At 42.3% G+C, this 22,535-nt stretch overlaps 1 protein-coding gene across 9 annotated transcripts in view; it reads right to left on the minus strand.

Annotated features, from left to right (window-relative positions):
- Positions 1-22,535, minus strand: part of LOC121538353 (protein NDRG3) — an 80,294-nt gene that overhangs the window by 9,931 nt on the left and 47,828 nt on the right. For 7 of the 9 annotated variants that reach the window (XM_041846273.2, XM_041846274.2, XM_041846272.2 and 4 more), the window contains 9 exons: positions 8,270-8,375; positions 6,940-7,060; positions 6,754-6,816; positions 6,575-6,635; positions 3,883-3,969; positions 3,714-3,770; positions 3,504-3,607; positions 3,348-3,413; positions 23-74 (listed from right to left, as the gene is read on the minus strand). In XM_041846273.2, coding sequence (XP_041702207.1) covers positions 23-74; positions 3,348-3,413; positions 3,504-3,607; positions 3,714-3,770; positions 3,883-3,969; positions 6,575-6,635; positions 6,754-6,816; positions 6,940-7,060; positions 8,270-8,375 — 717 coding nt within the window. Of the gene's footprint in view, positions 1-22; positions 75-3,347; positions 3,414-3,503; positions 3,608-3,713; positions 3,771-3,882; positions 3,970-6,574; positions 6,636-6,753; positions 6,817-6,939; positions 7,061-8,269; positions 8,376-16,813; positions 17,189-22,535 lie in introns of those variants that run through there. The other 2 variants (XM_041846277.2, XM_041846279.2) reach the window with 2 other exon arrangements.

Below are 22,535 nucleotides of genomic sequence, written 5' to 3' on the forward strand. Positions count from 1 at the left end.
TGGAGATAAAGTGGACACCCACCACAGCATCGACAGCCGGGGACGTGTCACCAACCACCAGCAGAGAAGTGCATCTGGATGGAGAGACAGGAGGGACAAATACAGTCAACACTCAGAGGGGTATAATACAGGATCAATGAGTTAGCCAGCTAACTTTAATAAGTAACCAGAAATAACTATTGATTTTCTGGTTCATTAAAAAAGCTTTGTTCTTGTTTATTTAATCAATTAGACCATGCCCATTTCAAGCTAATCTTTCAATTTTTTTTAAAGGTTATATCAGAATATTTAGGCAAGTTAGCTGGCTAACTCCTTGATCCTGATTTGTAGTATACCCCTCAGGGATGCGATGATGGAAAAAGAGAGAGAGAGCAGGGTTTCCGTTAGCTGGTAATTGCCAGCTTTTGGCCAATAAAAAAACCGAAAAGCCGATAAATAGAATTGTTGCTGGCCAAATTGACCGGGAGAAAAAACAATCCCATTGCAAAATAATGTACACTGCTCAAAAAAAATAAAGGGAACACTTAAACAACACAATGTAACTCCAAGTCAATCACACTTATGTGAAATCAAACTGTCCACTTAGGAAGCAACACTGACTGACAATACATTTCACATGCTGTTGTGCAAATGGAATAGACAACAGGTGGAAATTATAGGCAATTAGCAAGACACCCCCAATAAAGGACTGGTTTTGCAGGTGGTGACCACAGACCACTTCAGTTCCTATGCTTCCTGGCTGATGTTTTGGTCACTTTTGAATGCTGGCGGTGCTTTCACTCTAGTGGTAGCATGAGACGGAGTCTACAACCCACACAAGTGGCTCAGGTAGTGCAGCTCATCCAGGATGGCACATCAATGCGAGCTGTGGCAAGAAGGTTTGCTGTGTCTGTCAGCGTAGTGTCCAGAGCATGGAGGCGCTACCAGGAGACAGGCCAGTACATCAGGAGACGTGGAGGAGGCCGTAGGAGGGCAACAACCCAGCAGCAGGACTGCTACCTCCGCCTTTGTGCAAGGAGGAGCAGGAGGAGCACTGCCAGAGCCCTGCAAAATGACCTCCAGCAGGCCACAAATGTGCATGTGTCTGCTCAAACGGTCAGAAACAGACTCCATGAGGGTGGTATGAGGACACGACGTCCACAGGTGGGGGTTGTGCTTACAGCCCAACACCGTGCAGGACTTTTGGCATTTGCCAGAGAACACCAAGATTGGCAAATTCGCCACTGGCGCCCTGTGCTCTTCACAGATGAAAGCAGGTTCACACTGAGCACATGTGACAGACGTGACAGAGTCTGGAGACGCCGTGGAGAACGTTCTGCTGCCTGCAACATCCTCCAGCATGACCGGTTTGGCGGTGGGTCAGTCATGGTGTGGGGTGGCATTTCTTTGGGGGGCCGCACAGCCCTCCATGTGCTCGCCAGAGGTAGCCTGACTGCCATTAGGTACCGAGATGAGATCCTCAGACCCCTTGTGAGACCATATGCTGGTGCGGTTGGCCCTGGGTTCCTCCTAATGCAAGACAATGCTAGACCTCATGTGGCTGGAGTGTGTCAGCAGTTCCTGCAAGAGGAAGGCATTGATGCTATGGACTGGCCCGCCCGTTCCCCAGACCTGAATCCAATTGAGCACATCTGGGACATCATGTCTCGCTCCATCCACCAACGCCACGTTGCACCCACAGACTGTCCAGGAGTTGGCGGATGCTTTAGTCCAGGTCTGGGAGGAGATCCCTCAGGAGACCATCTGCCACCTCATCAGGAGCATGCCCAGGCGTTGTAGGGAGGTCATACAGGCACGTGGAGGCTACACACACTACTGAGCCTCATTTTGACTTGTTTTAAGGACATTACATCAAAGTTGGATCAGCTTGTAGTGTGGTTTTCCACTTTAATTTTGAGGGTGACTCCAAATCCAGACCTCCATGGGTTGATAAATTTGATTTCCATTGATAATTTTTGTGTGATTTTGTTGTCAGCACATTCAACTATGTAAAGAAAAAAGTATTTAATAAGATTATTTCATTCATTCAGATCTAGGATGTTTTATTTTAGTGTTCCCTTTATTTTTTTGAGCAGTGTATTTTATTCATTGATTAAATACCAGTGGATGTGAATACATTTGACAGTCATGATTATCGGTTTATAGGTTAATTTGCACTAAATTGGTGGGTGTGTATTTTTGTTAGTCGTCATGTATCTTAATTATCACACGCACACAGAGCCTATATTGAGCAGAATATCACCTCAGCATTAGAGCTGCAGCTTCTTAGCTCATTGCTGCTGGAGTGAAACGTGCTTAAATATAAGCCCAGTTATTGCGCAACAATTCTAAATGCAATCGCGGGTTAAAAACTGTTTTGATGGCCACGATTTAAGAGCTAGCCTACTATTTTTATTTCTCAACTGGTAATTGAAGTGCGCTTCCCATTCGCCATTCAAGTGCATAGGCAACGTTAGGCAGGCTATCAGCGAGTCACTCACCACTTTGCAATGTGAGCTGGGGCCAGTATACATTTTGAAAACTGATACTTAATTGTTTGAAACCTGAACGTTCTACTTCTTATTATGAGGCATGTCTTACCTTGCTTCAAAGTAGCCTAGGCAAAATCCCACCATTGAAACAGAGGCAATTATTTTATATAGACTTCCTCAAAACTATACATATCTACCTCTTATCACTCCAGTATCGCTGCACATTGTAAATATGGCATTAAAACTGAACCTGTGTTCTTATTTCTTGTGTGTTTTTGTTCTACCTTATGTTATTGTTAGTGCTACATTGATATTGATTACTGCACTGTTGGGTTTGGAGCTCGCAAGAAAGAAAATTCACTGTACTTGTGCACGTGACATTAAAACTTGAAACTTCACTTCATATTCCATTGAAACCAGCATTTCTCTCCTGTTCTATTGGTTTTCATATTTCAACTTTATTTTGTTGTCCAGAAGCCAAAGGCACAATCTTAGTCATATTAGCAAACCATTCTAGTTGTTGCATCTCTAGATTCCCCCCTATTTCTAAGTTTCTAACTGAGATTTTCATCTCTGTCACATATGGAATGGTGTTATCCCGCAAATTGCATTTTGGCAAATGTTTGAAAAATATATTTTATTGGCTGCCTCATTACAGGAGTTGTATGTTCTGTTAAGATGATTGACCATCATTTAAATGTGATTTCTGTCATTCTTAGCACCATGGGTGGATTCCCTAATGGGTTACGCACCCAATGCATATGGGTCCAGTACATTTCTCAAATGGCCGGGAAATTAAAATCTTCCTGGTCACGTTGTCCGGCGCCACATTTTCCTAACGGAAACCTTGATACAGAGATACAGTTATAAACATACTTCAGTGTGTTCACTGTGTCCTCAGTCAGACCAGTAATGGGCCTCTCGATCTCCAAGTCCCGACGGCTGTCAAACAAATAAATAAATAAATAAATAAACACATTCAACCCAACTACACGGTCAGTTCCTCTTGGGGTTATATGTACAGTACTGTACCTGTTGTAGGAGTTGCAGAAGAGGGCCAGGTTGTCCTGGTTAATATCCTGGGCAATGTGCAGCCTATATGTCTGGGTGATCTCCTGGTTGTCAGACAGCTCATCCTGAGGAGAGGGCACAGATAGTTACATCACTGTCAACCACCCACAGTATTCCTCCAGTTTGCTCCTATCTTAGTCTCCCACCACTCCAGACTGCCCCCAGACTCACGTCACTGAAGTGGTGGGCCATCACTATGTCAACCAGGTTACTGGTCCAGCCGGACATCTGAAACAAGATTAAATAAATAATACGGTCCAATGTGCCAATCTATTAGGTCTCTACGATGAGAAAACAATGCACAGAGTTAGCATTGAAGTGTGTAAGCATGTGTTCTCACCTTTGAGGCGGCCCAGTCCATCCAGCCCTTTGCACAGGGGTCCACATTGATGAGGACCAGACCTTCGACCAGGGCAGGCTCATTAAGCTGGGGGGAGAGAGAGAAGAGGAGAGGGGGTTCCTTTGACAGTACACTGACCGCACTGTGTTGGGTTGGATAGGAACCCTGTCCCTCCCACTTTATAGCCAGGGCCAGTAGCAAAGGCAACACACACATACCTAAATATTCATGTTATAGCCCAGCACTAGACATCTTTCACAGCTCTTACCAACAACTTAGAGCCACATCATCCCCCACCCAATTCCCCAGCCTCCAATTCACACTTCCACAGATAGTGAGGACGATGGATAAAACAAACGAGGTCTTAACCCACTTGGGAGTATGTATGAAGACAGAAACTGAGTGTAATCTTTTCTCCAACCCCTGTTTCTTGCTTTCCTTCTCTCCTCCACACCTCCACAATGAGCCCGATGTTGGCAGGGCTTAAATTAACTATAATTAACGCCGCTCCTCAAGTAATCTCTGCTCTTAATGTATTCCTCTCACAAACACCTACTTTCAGAATGCATTATCTCCGCCAAGGAACACTGTGGTGTGCAGTGCATGGAGGGAAATAGGGTCGATATTAAGCATCAAGCTAATATTTGTACAGTAATATACAGTGCCTTCAGAAAGTATTCACACCCCTTGACTTTTTGAGATTTTGTGTCATTGGCCTACACACAATCACTCATAAAGTGGAATTATGTTTGTTGAATTATTTTTTACAAATTAATAAAAAAATGAAAAGCTAAAATGTCGAGTCAATAAGTATTCAACTCCTTTGTTATGGCAGGCCTAAATAACTTCAGGAGTAAACATTTGCTTAACAAGTCACATATTAAGTTGCATGGACTAAGTGCAATAGTGTTTAACATGATGTTTTGAATGACTACCTCATCTCTGTACCCCACACATACAATTATCTGTAAGGTCCCTCAGTTGAGCAGTGAATTTCAAACACAGATTCAACCACAAAGACCAGGGAGGTTTTAGTAATAATAATAATAATATGCCATTTAGCAGACGCTTTTATCCAAAGCGACTTACAGTCATGTGTGCATATATATATATTTTTTGGTGTATGGGTGGTCCCGGAGATCGAACCCACTACCTTGGCGTTACAAGCGCCGTGCTCTACCAGCTGAGCTACAGAGGACCACCTTCCAATGCCTCGCAAAGAAGGGCACCTATTGGTAGATGAGTTTAAAAAAAAGCAAACCCCGAATATCCCTTTGAGCATGATGAAGTTATTCATTACACTTCGGATGGTGTATCGATACACCCAGTCACTACAAAGATACAGGTGTCCTTCCTAACTCAGTTGCCAGAGAGGAAGGTAACCACCCAGGGATTTCACCATGAGCCAATGGTGACATTAAAACAGGTACAAAGTTTTATTGCTGTGATAGGAGAAAACTGTGGATAGATCAACAACATTGTAGTTACTCCACAATACTGTGAGTGAAAAGAAGGAAGCCTGTACAAAATACAAATATTCCAAAACATGCATCCTGTTTGCAATAAGGCACTAAAGTAAAAACTGCAAAAAATGTGGCAAAGAAATTAACTTAATGTCCTGAATACAAAGCGTTATGTTTGGGGCAAATCTAATCTAACACATCAGTCCCACTCTTCATATTATCAAACATGGTGGTGGCTGCATCATGTTATGGGTATGCTTGTCATTGGCAAGGACTAGGGAGTTTTTTAGGATAAAAATAAATGGAATAGAGCTAAGCACAGGCAAAATCCTAGAGGAAAACCTGGTTGTCTGCTTTCCAGCAGACACTGGGAGACAAATGAACCTTTCAGAAGGACAATAACCTAAAACACGAGGCCAAATATACACTGGAGTCACTTACCAAGACGACACTGAATGTTCCTGAGTGGTCTAGTTACAGTTTTGACTTAAATTGGCTTGAAAATCTATGGCAAGACTTGACAATGTCTGTCTAGCAATGACCAACAACTAACTTCACAGAGCTTGAAGAATTTTAAAAAGAATAATGTGTAAATATTGTACAATCCATGTGTGCCAAGCTCTTAGAGACGTACAAAAAGGTGATTGTAACATGTATTGACTCAGGGGTGTGAATACTTATGTAAATTAAATATTTCTGTATTTCATTTTCAATAAATTAGCTAAAATATCTAAAAACATGTTTTCACTTTGTCATTATAGGGTATTGTGTGTAGATGGGTGAGAAAAATATATATTTAATCCATTTTCAATTCAGGCTGTAACAAAGAAATGTGGAATAAGTCGAGGGGTATGAATACTTTCAGAAGGCACTGTACATCTGGTCAATGCCACATGAGACTCGCATGACGACTCCATCAGTCCAGTCATGCACTCTCGAGACAATCTGATTCATTCAAATCCTCTATCTTTTTATAGAGAGATTAAATGGAGCTGGTAATAAGAGCAGGCAGCGTGATGGCTCTGCTGGTCAACATGTTCTGAGATTAGCTGGTGGAGATGGAGGAAGATGGGGAATGAGATTTAATGGTGTGGATATATGGATAGGGCTGCTCTGTTAAGCCCTTTGTATTAACAAATAATTCTGCTATATGTTTGGAAACCACCATGTGCTGTGGTTGAGCAGGAGTTAATGTGGTATATGGGGGACTTAGAGGAATGGTGACTTACAGCCAGTCTGGACAGGATGTAGGCTCCAGCTCCTACTCCAATCCCAATCACACTGTTCACCCTGGGGAAAGGGAAGAGAACAATATCGGCCTTGATGAAGACTCAATAATAAAGTCATTTAGAAGCTTTCCTAAAGACAGTGCAAGAGGTAGTTATGGAAACACTGCAGGAGAACTTACTTCAGTTGAGTCATGACAGAGGGCAGCATCTCAGAGAGCTCATCCATGGTAGGGTACTGGTAGCTGGGACAGACAAAATACAAATAATGACAATAATATAATCATATGAGTCATGATTGTGGTGATACTTCGTCATATTTTAGATGATGTTGAGGATGATGACTGAGGAGTGAACTGGTCTCTTACCCTGTAGGGAATGGGGGAGCACCCTCCTGCTGTCCTGGGGCATCCACGTGGACAACAGCAAAGTGTGATGTGATCTCCTGCATGTCCTCAAAATTGAACAGCGTGTTGAAACAGGACTTATCTGTAGGGGGAAGAGACACACACACCGTTTAAAAGACACCTCATTGGGGCACATACTACTCAACTTGACATCTAACAAGAACTACAACACTAAATGTAATCAACAAATCCCATACCAGTAATCAACTCAAAAATACACTGATACTAAAACGCTCTTAGTGTTGTTTTCCATTGAGGCAGCCAAGTGTTGGGGTGATCCAGTCTGATCTAGTGGCTCATATCCCCACAGTCAAAGAAGATGTCTACATTTAACCAGCCAGCTTCTTACATCATCTCCAACTGTTCTAACGAGAACATTATATTATATACTGAACAAGAATTTAAATGTAACATGCAACGATTTCAGTGATTTTACTAAGTTACAGTTCATATGAGGAAATCAGTCAAATTGAAATAAATTCATTAAGCCCTAAAATATGGATTTCACATGACTGGGAATACAGATATGCATCTGGTCACAGATACCTTTAAAAAAATGGGCCTCACAACGGGCCTCAGGATCTCGTCACGGTATTTTTGTGCATTCAAATTGCCTTAGATAAAATGCAATTGTGTTTGTTGTCTGTAGCTTATGCCTGCCCATACCATAACCCTATCACCACCATGGGGCACTCTGTTCACAACGTTGACATCAGCAAACCGCTCGCCCACACAACGCCATACGTCTGCGGTTGTGAGGCCAGTTGGACGTACTGCCAAATTCTCTAAAACAATGTTGGCGGAAGCTTATGGTAGAGACATTAACATTAAATTATCTGGCAACAGCTCTGGTGGACATTTCTGCAGTCAGCATGCCAATTACATGCTCCCTTAAAATTTGAGACATCTGTGGCATTGTGTTGTGTGACAAAACTGCACATTTTAGAGTAACCTTTTATTGTCCCCAGCACAAGGTGCACCTGTGTGTTTAATCATCTTCTTGATATGCCACACCTGTCAGGTGGATGGATTATCTTGGCAAAGGAGAAATGCTCACCAACAGGGATGTAAACTAATTTGTGCACATAATGAGAGAAATAAGCTTTTTGTGCGTATGGAACATTTCTGGGATCTTTTATTTCAGCTCATGAAACCAACACTTAACATGTTGTGTTTATATTTTTGTTTAGTGTATTTAGGTGTGTTTGGAGAGATTTCAAAGCCTAGCTAGGCTAATGAGTGCCTGTGTGTGTGTGTGTGTGTGTGTGTGTGTGTGTGGTGCTGTACTCACGGTTGAGTCCAATGTCATGGTAGGTGAGGATGACAGGTCTGTTGCCCTTGGGGGTGCCACTCATCGTCACATGCAGGACACCATGGGGGGTCTCGATGTCATGCTCCTGGAACACACAAGACAGCATGGTCTTGGGTGTCTGTGGAGCTTAGAGGGGCCAGCCTTTTAGTGCCAGTCATAGCACTATAGGAGGTGCAGATTTCAGGAAAAACACGTATTAATTATTAATTCATACACTGAGTAGGACACTTCTAAGTGCCAGTAGTAGACAGAAAATCAATCATTCTCTCAAAGGATGTGCATTTCATTCAGTAGCACTCATTAAAACAGGGTCCTCTTCAGTGGAACAATCAGCAGGTAGCCTACAATGCCTTCAGAAAGTATTCACACCCCTTGACCTTTTCCACATTTTGTTGTGTTACAGCCTGAATGTAAAATTGATTACATTGAGATTTTGTGTCACTGGCCTACACACAATACCTCATAATGTCAAAGTGGAATGTTATTTTTTAGAAATGAGTACAAATTAATTACCAATGAAAAGCTGAAATGTCTTGAGTCAATATGTATTCAACCCCTTTGTTACGGCAAGCCTAAATAAATACAGGAGTAAAAAAGTGCTTAACACAACGCATAATAAGTTGCATGGACTCACTGTGTGCAATAATAGTGTTTAACATGATTTCTGAATGACTACCCCATACATACAGATGATTGTAAGATCCCTCAGTCGAGCAGTGAATTTCAAACAAAGATTCAACCACAAAGACCAGGGATATTTTCCAATGCCTCGCAAACGGCACTTATTGGTAGATAAAAAAATATATAAAAAAATATCCCTTTGAGCATGAAGTTATTCATTACACTTTGGATGGTGTATCAATACACCCAGTCACTACAAAGATACAGGTGTCCTTCCTAACTCAGTTGCTGGAGAGGAAGGAAACCGCTCAGTGATTTCACCATGAGGCCAATGCTGACTTTAAAGGCTGTGATAGGAGAAAACTGAGGATGGCTCAACAACATTATAGTTACTCCACAATACTAACCTAAATGACAAATGAGTGAAAAGAAGGAAGCCTGTACAGAACACAAATGTTTCAGAACATGCATGCTGTTCGCAATAAGGCACTTAAGTAAAACAGCTAAACATTTGGCCAAGAAATTAACTGAATGTCCTGAATACAAAGCGTTATGTTTGGGGCAAATCCAACATAACACATCACTGAGTACCACTCTTCATATTTTCAAACATGGTGGTGGCTGCATCATGTTATGGGTATGCTTGTCATTGGCAAGGACTAGGGAATTTCTTTGGATAAAAAGAAATAAATAGAGCTAAGCACAGGCAAAATCCTAGAGGAAAACCTGGTTCAGTCTGATTTCCAACAGACACTGGGAGACAAATTCACCTTTCAGCAGGACAATAGCCTAAAATACAAGGCCAAATATACACTGGAGTTGCTTACCAAGACGACATTTAATGTTCCTGAGTGGCCTAGTTAACGTTTTAACTTAAATAGGCTTGAAAATCTATGGGAATACTTGAAAATGGCTGTCTAGCAATGATTAACAACCAACTCTACAGAGCTTGAAGAATTAAAAAATAAATCCATGTGTGCAAAGCGCTTAGAGACTTACCCAGAAAGACTCACAGCTGCAATCGCTGCCAAAGCGGCTTCTACAAAATATTGACTCACGGGTGTGAATACTTATGTCAATTTTATATTTCTGTATTTCATTTTCCATACATTTGCAAACATTTCTAAAAACATGTTTTCACTTTGTCATTATGGGGTATTGTGTGTAGATGGGTGAGACTTTTTTTATGTAATCGATTTTGAATTCAGGCTGTAACAACAACATGTGGAATAAGTCGAGGGGTATGAATACTTTCTGAAGGAACTGTACATGATGATGATCCAGACTGATAATGGAGGCTGGATCATGACCCATATAGCTGTAGTGACAATGACAGCGTGTAAGCAGCTCGGCACCACGCCGCATGCGTGTCCACACTGTTCGGTCTCACACCACTGCCGCACACACACACATAGATTCTGTGTGGATAAGGAAGCAGGGCCCGCTCCCTGTTCTGTCTCACAGACACACTGCCTGCCACCAGATAACGTCAGCTGACGTCTGGCTAATCCTAATTATCTAGGGATGGAAATAGCTGTCCATCCACAGCCCTTAGTCCTGCCTCTAATTCCATATGAATGTCACTTAACAGGTCACAACTTCTTCCAGACACACACAATCATAAGTTTATCCAACACAGGATAACATCAACATAACAAGATAAATGAAGGCAATGCATATAGAGATGTGATACAACCATACACTAGTAGTAGCCAGAACAAACATATTTTCACTAATATCATCGAAATCAATAAATCATAGCACGTTTTTGGGCTCATTCAGTAGTTTTTACTGATAAAGTAGAATCATGTTGATTTTTTTTTTTTATATACCATTTATATTCCTAAAACATACATTGAAAATGATACTGTTGCTGCTTCCTGTTGTCATGGCTTATTGATTTATGGCCGAGTGTCAAAACACCGGTTTTAGATGTCCAAATTCATAATCAATATGCTGAAATAAGTTGTGATATTTTGAAGACCAATACATAAAAGTTACTCCACACACACACCAATATCTACCGTTTGAGCTCTTCTAACAGACAAACCTCAATGCAATTGAGTATACTACATGTGTCTGTGTAGCACATTCACATTTTTACAACAATTACATCTATTTCTTCCTACTTTAACCATGGAGAGACTTAAAAATGCTCCTAAGCACAATTTAACCAGACGCTAGACATAAGGTCATGCAGCAGGCTGAACGTTTGACGTCCCTACTAGTAGGCATACTGCTACTACAGCCTTGTAAGCCAAACTGGTGTTGTGGTTTCAGCAACTTTGTGTGTGGTGCATGTTTTGGTCTGGTAGCAATAATGGTGTGGTGGCCATTTTAGAATCGAATACTGTAATTCAGAAGCAGAGACCCAAATAGAGGAGGACTTCTAAATGTGTGTGCCTGCTTCCGTGTTCAGTTTCCGTCCATTGGTGCAGTTGAAAACCACAGAGATGGCGGTTTGAGGTTCTGTACTGCGTCAGATCTCACTGGATGGCTGCCACACTGAGATTAGGCTAAACCAGGCTGTTCTGCTGGCTGCATGCATACCCCATGTCTACAAAAAGCATCAACATATACACACCCTATGATAATCAGTACATTGGAGAAGGAATAGACACTGATGAGGACAATAACATCACTCAAATCATAATTCATGGTGTGTGGTTGTTCTCACCCAGCTGACACCTGGAAGACTGACACTCTATAGTAGCTAGGTGCGGAGGAGTAAAAATAGAAGAGACGGTTGAAAGGCCAGGCTGTGTGAAAGGTTGTTTGTGTGCGAGATGGAGGCTTCATGTGAGGTGCCCTTCAGAGCACAGTCTAGTCACTGATCAAAGAGGCTTCAGTAGAGGTTGCCACTTCTGTTGCCACAACTGTAGTCTAACCAAACAAAAATGTGTTGTGTAGCCTAGGGCTTTTAACTACCAGATGAAATGGAAGCCTGACAGAAAGACGAAGACAAAAACAAAACACTCAATGCATTGAAACCAGCAGCGGTCCCCAAAATGCAGAAAACAGACATAGGCCTATCTGCCTCATTGTTTGTTTTAGAGTGTTCCTGGCACAAGGTCGAGGGTGCTGTGCACTGCTGATATTTGGCTTGTTGTGACTAAAGCAGAGGGAGGTACTGCAGTGGTTGTCAACAGTGGATGGGTCAGGTGATGGGGAGAGGGGCTCAGCTGCTGCAATTTACCCCCTCTAAATGACAACAGGAGCCACTTCCTAGTTAAAGTGGAACTGACAGCATTTTAGCAACATTACATTTTATTTTAATCTGTTCATATACACCCCCAGGAACAATATGACATGTAAAAAAGTGAGCACTTCGATATGGTCATTTGTCACATGCGCCGAATACAACAGGTGTAGAACCTTACCGTGAAATGCTTACTTACAAGCCATTAACCAACAATACAGTTAAGAAAATAGAGTTAAGAAAATATTTACAAAATAAACTAAAGTCAAAAATAAAAAATAAAAACAAATGTAACACAATAAAATAACAATAATGAGGCTATATACAGGGGGTACCAGTACCAAGTCAATGTGCAGGGGTACAGGTTAGATGATGTAATTTGTAGGGGTAAAGTGACTATGCATAGATAATAAACAGCGAGTAGTAGCAGTGTAAAAACAAAGGGGGGGTCAATGCAAATAGTCTGGGTGTCCATTTGGTTAATTGTTCAGCAGTCTTATGGCTTGGGGGTAGAAGCTGTTAAGGAGCCTTTTGGACCTAGACTTGGCGCTCCGGTACCACTTGCCGTGCGGTAGCAGAGAGAACAGTCTATGACTTGGGTGACTGGAGTCTTTGACAATTTTTGGGGCCTTCCTCTGACACCGTCTAGTATATAGGTCCTGGATGGCAGGAAGCTTGGCCCCAGTGATGTACTGGGCCGTACACACTACCCTCTGTAGCGCCTTATGGTCGGATGCCGAGCAGTTGCCATACCAGGCGGTGATGCAACCGGCCAAGATGCTCTCGATGGTCACAAAATACACCTGAAAGGATTTCTGCAAATACCACGGGAGTCCTCTTACATTTGGAACTTTACATTCCTATTGATCAAACAACCATGAAAAGGTAGGCTCTCCCTCCCTCAGTTATGAAAATCAACAAGATCAACAACTAATGCTAGCCAGAGCAAGATTAGCTAAAATCTAACGAAGGAACATTAGATAAACCCTCTCAAACTTTTTCAGCTAGTTGGCCGTCAAAATTGCACTGATAAACGATGGGGAATTGTAGCCTACTCGTGCTTCTGCAGCTTGCCTGCCAATGCATGCTTGTCCCAACCAAGCACCCAAGCTAACTTGCTAAAGTTGTCTAGCTTGCTAGCTAGCTACTTCCAGACACAAATGAGCGAACACCTCACTGACCATTTTACTCGCCCTAGCAGATCTGGTTAGGCTGTTTACATTCACGTTCACGTTCGTGACTAACTATTACTTTTTTTTGCCTATGTTTACTGAGACCGGTCATATTCAGAGGGTGTTGCACGTTTGTAAATTAATCAGTTATTCACACTCAGATGAGAGTGCTCTGAAATCGGAGTAGATAGCCAGAGTGAATTTGCGAATGCAAGAGATATGCTAACTGGATAAGTCGTTCAAGTTCTTGCTAGCTAACCAAATTACACCTGCATCTCTAGCTGTGTATAGCCACCAAAAAACGATATGAGGAGAAAAAAAGTCAGTCACTCACCCACCCACTCCTCTATTGACATGACATCCTCCTAGCAGCCAGCTAGCTAGCTAACATTAGGCTCCGTGTTTTTGGCCTTCTACATAAATAAATACGCTAGCCAATTAGCCACATTATGACTGACTTGTGATCATTGCCTTTACTAGTTTGATTGGATTGGCATTCCCAGCCTTAGTTACATACAGTGGGGAAAAAAAGTATTTAGTCAGCCACCAATTGTGCAAGTTCTCCCACTTAAAAAGATGAGAGAGGCCTGTAATTTTCATCATAGGTACACGTCAACTATGACAGACAAATTGAGAATTTTTTTTCCAGAAAATCACATTGTAGGATTTTTAATGAATTTATTTGCAAATTATGGTGGAAAATAAGTATTTGGTCACCTACAAACAAGCAAGATTTCTGGCTCTCACAGACCTGTAACTTCTTCTTTAAGAGGCTCCTCTGTCCTCCACTCGTTACTTGTATTAATGGTACCTGTTTGAACTTGTTATCAGTATAAAAGACAGCTGTCCACAACCTCAAACAGTCACACTCCAAACTCCACTATGGCCAAGACCAAAGAGCTGTCAAAGGACACCAGAAACAAAATTGTAGACCTGCAAAAGGCTGGGAAGACTGAATCTGCGATAGGTAAGCAGCTTGGTTTGAAGAAATCAACTGTGGGAGCAATTATTAGGAAATGGAAGACATACAAGACCACTGATAATCTCCCTCGATCTGGGGCTCCACGCAAGATCTCACCCCGTGGGGTCAAAATGATCACAAGAACGGTGAGCAAAAATCCCAGAACCACACGGGGGGACCTAGTGAATGACCTGCAGAGAGCTGGGACCAAAGTAACAAAGCCTACCATCAGTAACACACTACGCCGCCAGGGACTCAAATCCTGCAGTGCCAGACGTGTCCCCCTGCTTAAGCCAGTACATGTCCAGGCCCGTCTGAAGTTTGCTAGAGTGAATTTGGATGATCCAGAAGAGGATTGGGAGAATGTCATATGGTCAGATGAAACCAAAATAGAACTTTTTGGTAAAAACTCAACTCGTCGTGTTTGGAGGACAAAGAATGCTGAGTTGCATCCAAAGAACACCATACCTACTGTGAAACATGGGGGTGGAAACATCATGCTTTGGGGCTGTTTTTCTGCAAAGGGACCAGGACGACTGATCCGTGTAAAGGAAAGAATGAATGGGGCCATGTATCGTGAGATTTTGAGTGAAAATCTCCTTCCATCAGCAAGGGCATTGAAGATGAAACGTGGTTGGGTCTTTCAGCATGACAATGATCCCAAACACACCGCCCGGGCAACGAAGGAGTGGCTTCGTAAGAAGCATTTCAAGGTCCTGGAGTGGCCTAGCCAGTCTCCAGATCTCAACCCCATAGAAAATCTTTGGAGGGGAGTTGAAAGTCTGTGTTGCCCAGCGACAGCCCCAAAACATCACTGCTCTAGAGGAGATCTGCATGGAGGAATGGGCCAAAATACCAGCAACAGTGTGTGAAAACCTTGTGAAGACTTACAGAAAACGTTTGACCTGTGTCATTGCCAACAAAGGGTATATAACAAAGTATTGAGAAACATTTGTTATTGACCAAATACTTATTTTCCACCATAATTTGCAAATAAATTCATTAAAAATCCTACAATGTGATTTTCTGGAATTTCTTTTCTCATTTTGTCTGTCATAGTTGACGTGTACCTATGATGAAAATTACAGGCCTCTCTCATCTTTTTAAGTGGGAGAACTTGCACAATTGGTGGCTGACTAAATACTTATTTCCCCCACTGTACTTCAGTTTTTGTCCAAAATATTGAGTCATTGAAACTGAAACAGTGCATCCCGAATGGAGGCAACAAACAATGTATTGGTGAATTATATTAATCATGCATTAAATTGCATCCATCTATCCTGCCAACAATGCCTTAGTGTACATCATGGAATGTTGAGTCAAATATAACCTATTTTTAAAACCTGTTATAAAGTTGGTTTTGTAGCATAAACTGGGAATTTGATATTTTTTACTGATATTATGATTGTCTGTTTGATATCTGCAAAGTAGTTAAAACACTGTCAGTTCCATTTTAAAGAGAACACACAAGCTGAACACTATTGGTTACCACGACAACACAGAGCCCACAGCCACAAAGTCATAATTATGGCTAAACCCCGCCCATTTCTAAAAATGTGATTTTAAACCTAACCACACTGCTACCTTATGCCTAACCCTAAATTAATGACAAAAAAAGTACATTTTTGTAGCCAATTCTGACTTTGTGGCTGTGTTAACTAGTTGAAACTAGTTCCATATTACAAAATAACACTGTTCCATATTACAGAAAGAAAAGCAACATTGTAATCATATCAGTGGCGTTGTTTTGCAGAACCACTTTGTGCTAAATGAGGAAGAGAGGTTCAAGGATGGCTCAGCAGGAGGCGAGGCAGGATTCTGATAAACATTCAACAGTCTGCTCTGTGCCAACATTAGGCTACATCCCCAAGTAACCTGTGGTGAAAGAGAGAGACACAGGGAGGAGGAGAGATGGATAACCTGCCCATTGTATGGTAGGAGTCTGTTTCCCTCTTAGACTAGAGCTCCAGTCTGGCCTGGCCACAGACAGGAGTATAGCCACTGATCCCAGAGGAGGAAGGACAGGAACCAGTCTGGTCCAGTCCACACAGTGGCACCAGGCCGTGACTCCGCAAGCAAGCAGAGCAGCCATTTAAAAAATAAACCTCCTAGTCCCAGCTTGTGGTTAATTTCTCCTTTCTAAGAGAAATGCTGCACAAAAAACAGAGTGAGTGGGACTGGAAAACAAACTGTGTCATATTTGATTCCTGTAATCACAGGGAATGCAGAGAAGGAGCGGGCCTTCATCTCAAAGGAGAGAGACCTTTCTCTTGTCCTCTAAACCCCACCCCTCCCAGTGCTAAACCCCCACCCTCACCACCATTCATCCACTCCACCTGCTGGGCACAGCCCCCAAATTTGTGAAGCAGGTTGTTTGTCCCCTCAGTCATACGCTCGCCCACATCGCCACATGCCAGAGCAGAGAAATCACACACACACCCCTGAAAGCTTGCTTTTAGCTTCGTTAGCGCTGCTCAAGAGTCAGAGCACGATCAACAGGCAGGCCACAGGGGTGACTAGCGTATCAGCGATAAACACAACCCCACACAAACAGACAGAGTCCCACTCACCACAACACCAATGGTCGAACAGGCAATGGCAATCTGGTTGAGGTCCAGAACGGATGTCATTTTGTCAGTAGAAGAGAGGAGTACTGTCTGTCTGTCCCTGTGTTGTCTGAAAAGGGGCGTTGGTGGTGACGCTGGCAGCAGAGCGGAGAGGTGGCTGCAGGAGGGGAGCAGCAACAGAACGGAGAGAGGAGCCCACAAGGAACGACTGAAATGTTTGATAGCAGCAGCTGGTCCCACCAAAGGAGGGGAGGATAATGCGCGAGAGAGGGGGAGGAGGGAAACGAAAGGAGCGAGCGAGGGAGAGGCGCGTGTTAATGGGAGCTAGAGAGGGAGATTTGGAGGAGGTTTGGAGGAAGAAAGAAGGAGGGTGCGTTCCTCGCTGGGTAAGCACAAAGCTCTCAGGGCCGTCTGGACGCTCAGCAACCCTCTGTAATTGGACTTAGAAAGTCAGGTGGGCTGGTAGGAGGAGGAGAGGGGTAAGGAAGGGGTGAGGAGGGCTAAACGAGTCTCAGGGAAAGGGCGGAGCTCACCAACCACCACATCGTGTCAGAGGAAGAACATTTTAGTGGTTGGATCAGAAGAGGATCAATAAAATACCTGTGGATCAGCTGACAGTGAACATCTGCCTAAACTATCAGGTTTAGGCATAATATGGTGATTACCTCACATAGATGTCTAATCCATCCAGTCCTTAGAAAATGCCATGTTAGTGGTTGATTTGGAATTGGGCATTAGTGTGTCATCAAATCTGCAGTGAACACTAGTTATGCGCGGGTCAGCTGTTTGTTCACCCGCAACCACAAGTAATTAAATTTGCATTTTATTGCATGACAAGTTTTTGATACATCAGAAAAGCAGAACTTAATATTTGGTACAGAAACCTTTGTTTGCAATTACAGAGATCATACGTTTCCTGTAGGTCTTGACCAGGTTTGCACACACTGCTGCAGGGATTTTGGCCCACTCCTCCATACAGACCTTCTCCAGATCCTTCAGGTTTCGGGGCTGTCGCTGGGCAATACGGACATTCAGCTCCCTCCAAAGATTTTCTATTGGGTTCAGGTCTGGAGACTGGCTAGGCCACTCCAGGACGTTGAGATGCTTCTTACGGAGCCGTTTCGGGTCGTTGTCATGCTGGAAGACCCAGCCACGACCCATCTTCAATGCTTTTACTGAGGGAAGGAGGTTGTTGGCCAAGATCTCGCGATACATCGCCCCATCCATCCTCCCCTCAATACGGTGCAGTCGTCCTGTCCCCTTTGCAGAAAAGCATCCCCAAAGAATGATGTTTCCACCTCCATTCTTCACGGTTGGGATGGTGTTCTTGGGGTTGTACTCATCCTTCTTCTTCCTCCAAACGCGGCGAGTGGAGTTTAGACCAAAAAGCTCTATTTTTGTCTCATCAGACCACAAGACCTTCTCCCATTCCTCCTCTGGATCATCCAGATGGTCATTGGCAAACTTCAGACGGGCCTGGACATGCGCTGGCTTGAGCAGGGGGACCTTGCGTGCGCTGCAGGATTTCATTCCATGACGGCGTAGTGTGTTACTAATGGTTTTCTTTGAGACTCTGGTCCCAGCTCTCTTCAGGTCATTGACCAGGTCCTGCCGTGTAGTTCTGGGCTGATCCCTCACCTTCCTCATGATCATTGATGCCCCACAAGGTGAGATCTTGCATTGAGCCCCAGACCGAGGGTGATTGACCGTCATCTTGAACTTCTTCCATTTTCTAATAATTGCGCCAACAGTTGTTGCCTTCTCACCAAGCTGCTTGCCTATTATTCTGTAGCCCATCCCAGCCCTGATGTCCTTACACAGCTCTCTGGTCTTGGCCATTGTGGAGAGGTTGGAGTCTGTTTGATTGAGTGTGTGGACAGGTGTCTTTTATACAGGTAACGAGTTCAAACAGGTGCAGTTAATACAGGTAATGAGTGGAGAACAGGAGGGCTTCTTAAAGAAAAACGAACAGGTCTGTGAGAGCCGGAATTCTTACTGGTTGGTAGGTGATCAAATACTTATGTCATGCAATAAAATGCAAATTAATTACTTAAAAATCATATAATGTGATTTTCTGGATTTTGATAAAAATTACAGACCTCTACATGCTTTGTATGTAGGAAAACCTGCAAAATGTATCAAATACTTGTTCTCCCCACAAGGTTGGAATAACGCTGTGAAATTGTGAAAATTATGATAATACCCTTTGTGTAAGAACTGTTTGAAAAGTTTTGGTGGGATGGAGTTTTGGCAAGGTGGTAAAATAATTAATAGACCAACAAGAAAGTTTCAAACCTCTCTGCCAATAACAGCTAGTTTTCCCCTCCCCACTAAGACCACTCCCAGACAGTCCTTGCTAAATTATGGCTTGAAAAATTGCTCTTTGCTAAGAAGCCATTTTTTCCCTTGTTGACCATTTTAACTGAAAACAATCACAGTAAGGTACTTAATTATAACCCAGAAATGATTTGATAGAGTTCAAAATGGCTGCATTGGACTTAAATATTTAGGCCTGTTGAACAGTAAGTAGCCTAATGTTTTGCTCAAAGAAAAAATTCAAATAGCCTAAATTGACACTTCTGCATGTTTTTGTGAAAATGCACCGTACAATTAGGCTACTTTGCCCTTGAAGAATTTATTGAACAATGACGTTTTTCATGAGCATTTAGGCCTATTCATTTGAAAGGCTTATTGAACAGTCAGTCGCCTATCATTTTGCTGAAACTAAACAAAATGTGAAATAATAAAATGTACACCTTGAAAGCCGACTGCCTGTGTGGGCTAATACCTTATACAGGCATTTGAATAATAAAAAAATAGGCTTAGAAAATAAACATAACACACGTGTTTTGAAAATCAAAGTACCCACTGTCTAGTTATGAGGCTATACTTGCCTCCTCAGTCTTACTTTCTTTGCAGCACTGTTGAGAAACAGAATAGCGTCCACTGTGCCAGGTTTCAGTCGGTACGCGTACAGTTAGGCCCTAAAGCTTAGGATTATGGGCTAATGCCAGATAGAAATAATAAAATAAAAACCTCAATGTAGCCTATAGATATGAATTCCACAATAATTATACATTAATGGATTTTTTTATGCATTGTTTTCTTTTTATTCAAATATAATATTTCATGACCCTAAACCTGCGCATCACTAGTACACACCATCCGTTTAGTTTTGAAGGCAGGGGCTTTGTTCAAGGCCTGGTTGCCCCCTCTGAGGAGCCTGGGCTGGGCTGGGCTTAATCCTCAGTCTGTTCATGGGGAACAGTCTGTCTGCTCTGCCTCCCAGGCCTGCAGCCCCAGCACAGAGACGGAGGTAGTGTTACCTTAGCATGAAACGGGGGGATTACCTGCAGATTTGGGATGTTAAGACGACAATATGGCTTTCTCAGCCAGCCAGCTCTCTGGACCTTGTTCCCTGTCTGCCATGTGCACTCAGTTTTTTTGTCCACACTGTTCTGTGTCAGAGGATAATCCAGCCATCCAGTAGGACCATCAGTGTTTGTGGCCCATTGTTCCTTCATAGCAGATTTTCAATGTAGGTGTTTTTCAGCAATAAATGTCAGGAGAGCCTACAACATAACACATTCTTTAAAAGGGAAGAATTAGCTCTCCTCAGTCTCTAGTGGACTATTATCATTGTGATGGCAGTTTATTTCAGAACCAATTTGCACTAATAGGCTGTGATTTAACCATAGGCTCTGGGGGATGATGATATCTTTCACCATCTCCTCCTATGCTTTAGACTAGTCTAGAGTCAAGAAACTGAAGATGACCTACTAGAGCAGCACCACCCCCTCAAGATTCTGAGCCTGCCTGGCAGGGTTGGTCCAAGAGCATAATATACAAGGACATTCTCAAAGCTGCTAACGAGAACCTTGACGACCTTGTACCTAGCCGGTGGGGATTCCGGTGGGGTACCCCCACCCAGGTAGCGGCAGTGCTGGCAACACTGGCTGCAGTAACCCATGGGGAGGGGGTCACACTCGGACAATCAGAGAGGGGGCATATTATTGTGGCCCTGGTGCCACAAAATAATCAAAAGGTCTGACTGCTCGGAGATGCTTGGGAAAAATGGTTACAACGGGGGACCAGAGTGTTTGTGTCTCAGAGGAAGAGGGTGGATCTGATCTCCATCACCTAGGACTTGACATAGGTTAATCAAATCTCAAATGTGTCCATTGCTCCATTTTGCATGCTTTCTCAACCAGCTCTAACTGTATATGTATTTGTAAATCAGGTCCTTTCTATATATATATATATATATATATATATATATATATATATATATATATATATATATATATATATATATATATATATATATATATATATATATATATATATATATATATATATATATATATGTGTGAGAGCATTGGAAATGCTTTTGGCGGTTGACCTGCTTCTGTTTTGTGGGTGGCACTGTGTGCTGTTTTCGAAGGATGGGTCCCGGCCTCTCGGGGGGCCATGGGATCCGGGTGGACGGGGGTGGTATGCCGATCACTGGGATGACAACCCAACTTGGGATGGGGAGGAGCTTTAGCGGGGGGAATAGTGGAGAACAATTGGAGGGTTACTTAGTAGCAATGCAAATATCATGGTACAGCTATATGGACACTCAATCACTATGGTATTTTTTACAAATTACAAACATTTATAATGATAAATAGATTTGAAACTTGTATCTCATTATGGTATGTGGTGAAATACGTATAGACAGTTATATTGTAATGGCTTAGCAATTAACAAAAGAAGAACAATATTTACATGGCTCAAAGAGAAGGAATATAATATCTATTGTTTACAGGAAACTCATTCAACAATTCTAGATGAAGTTGTATGGAAAAAGGACTGGGCGTGCAAAATATACTTCTCCCATGGGCAAAGAAACTCAAAAGGGGTGATGATATTAATTAACAGTAATTTCGATCCGAATGTGAAAATTGTCCAAACAGATACGCAAGGTAGATGGATGATTTTAAATATGTTATTGGACCATAAACAGATATGGCTCATTAATCTTTACAGACCAAATAATGATGATCCACACTTCTTTGACAATATATCTAATAAATGATCAACCCTGCAAGCAATACAGGACTCTATTATTATGGTGGGAGATTATAATACTGTTTTAAATAGCTCAATGGACCGTAAAGGAAATCACACTACAAACTATCACCCTCATGCTCTTAAGGAAATCATGAATGTCATGGATACATTAGAACTAGTAGATATATGGAGGCTTAAATATCCTAACCTAGTGAGATATACATGGCAGAGACTCAATCAAGCTAGTCGGCTTGACTTCTTTCTTATGTAATTCTCATTGGCACCAAAAGTTTAAAAAGTGTTGATAGGGGACAGAATGTGGTCGGACCATCATATAATTGGCATATACATTACTCTTACTGAATTTCCACGTGGGCGAGGATATTGGAAATTTAATCAAAGCCTATTGGATGATAAAAACAAGTTAACTAGGACAGAGGAATTTATAACTGATATTTTCTGTTCTGACATAACATACGTACAGCAAATCCCCTTATTGTATGGGACACTTTTAAAAGTGCCTTTAGAGGCCATGCAATTCAGTACTCATCTCAAAAACAAAAGCGATTTAGGTCAAAAGAGTCCATGCTAACAAAGGAAATAGGTCTAACAAAACAGATAGATAGCAACAAAAAATGTAACATAGAGGCTCAGAATAAATTAGAAGAAA

Source organism: Coregonus clupeaformis, chromosome 24, assembly GCF_020615455.1.
Source record: "Coregonus clupeaformis isolate EN_2021a chromosome 24, ASM2061545v1, whole genome shotgun sequence".
Classification (NCBI taxonomy): Eukaryota; Metazoa; Chordata; class Actinopteri; order Salmoniformes; family Salmonidae; genus Coregonus; species Coregonus clupeaformis.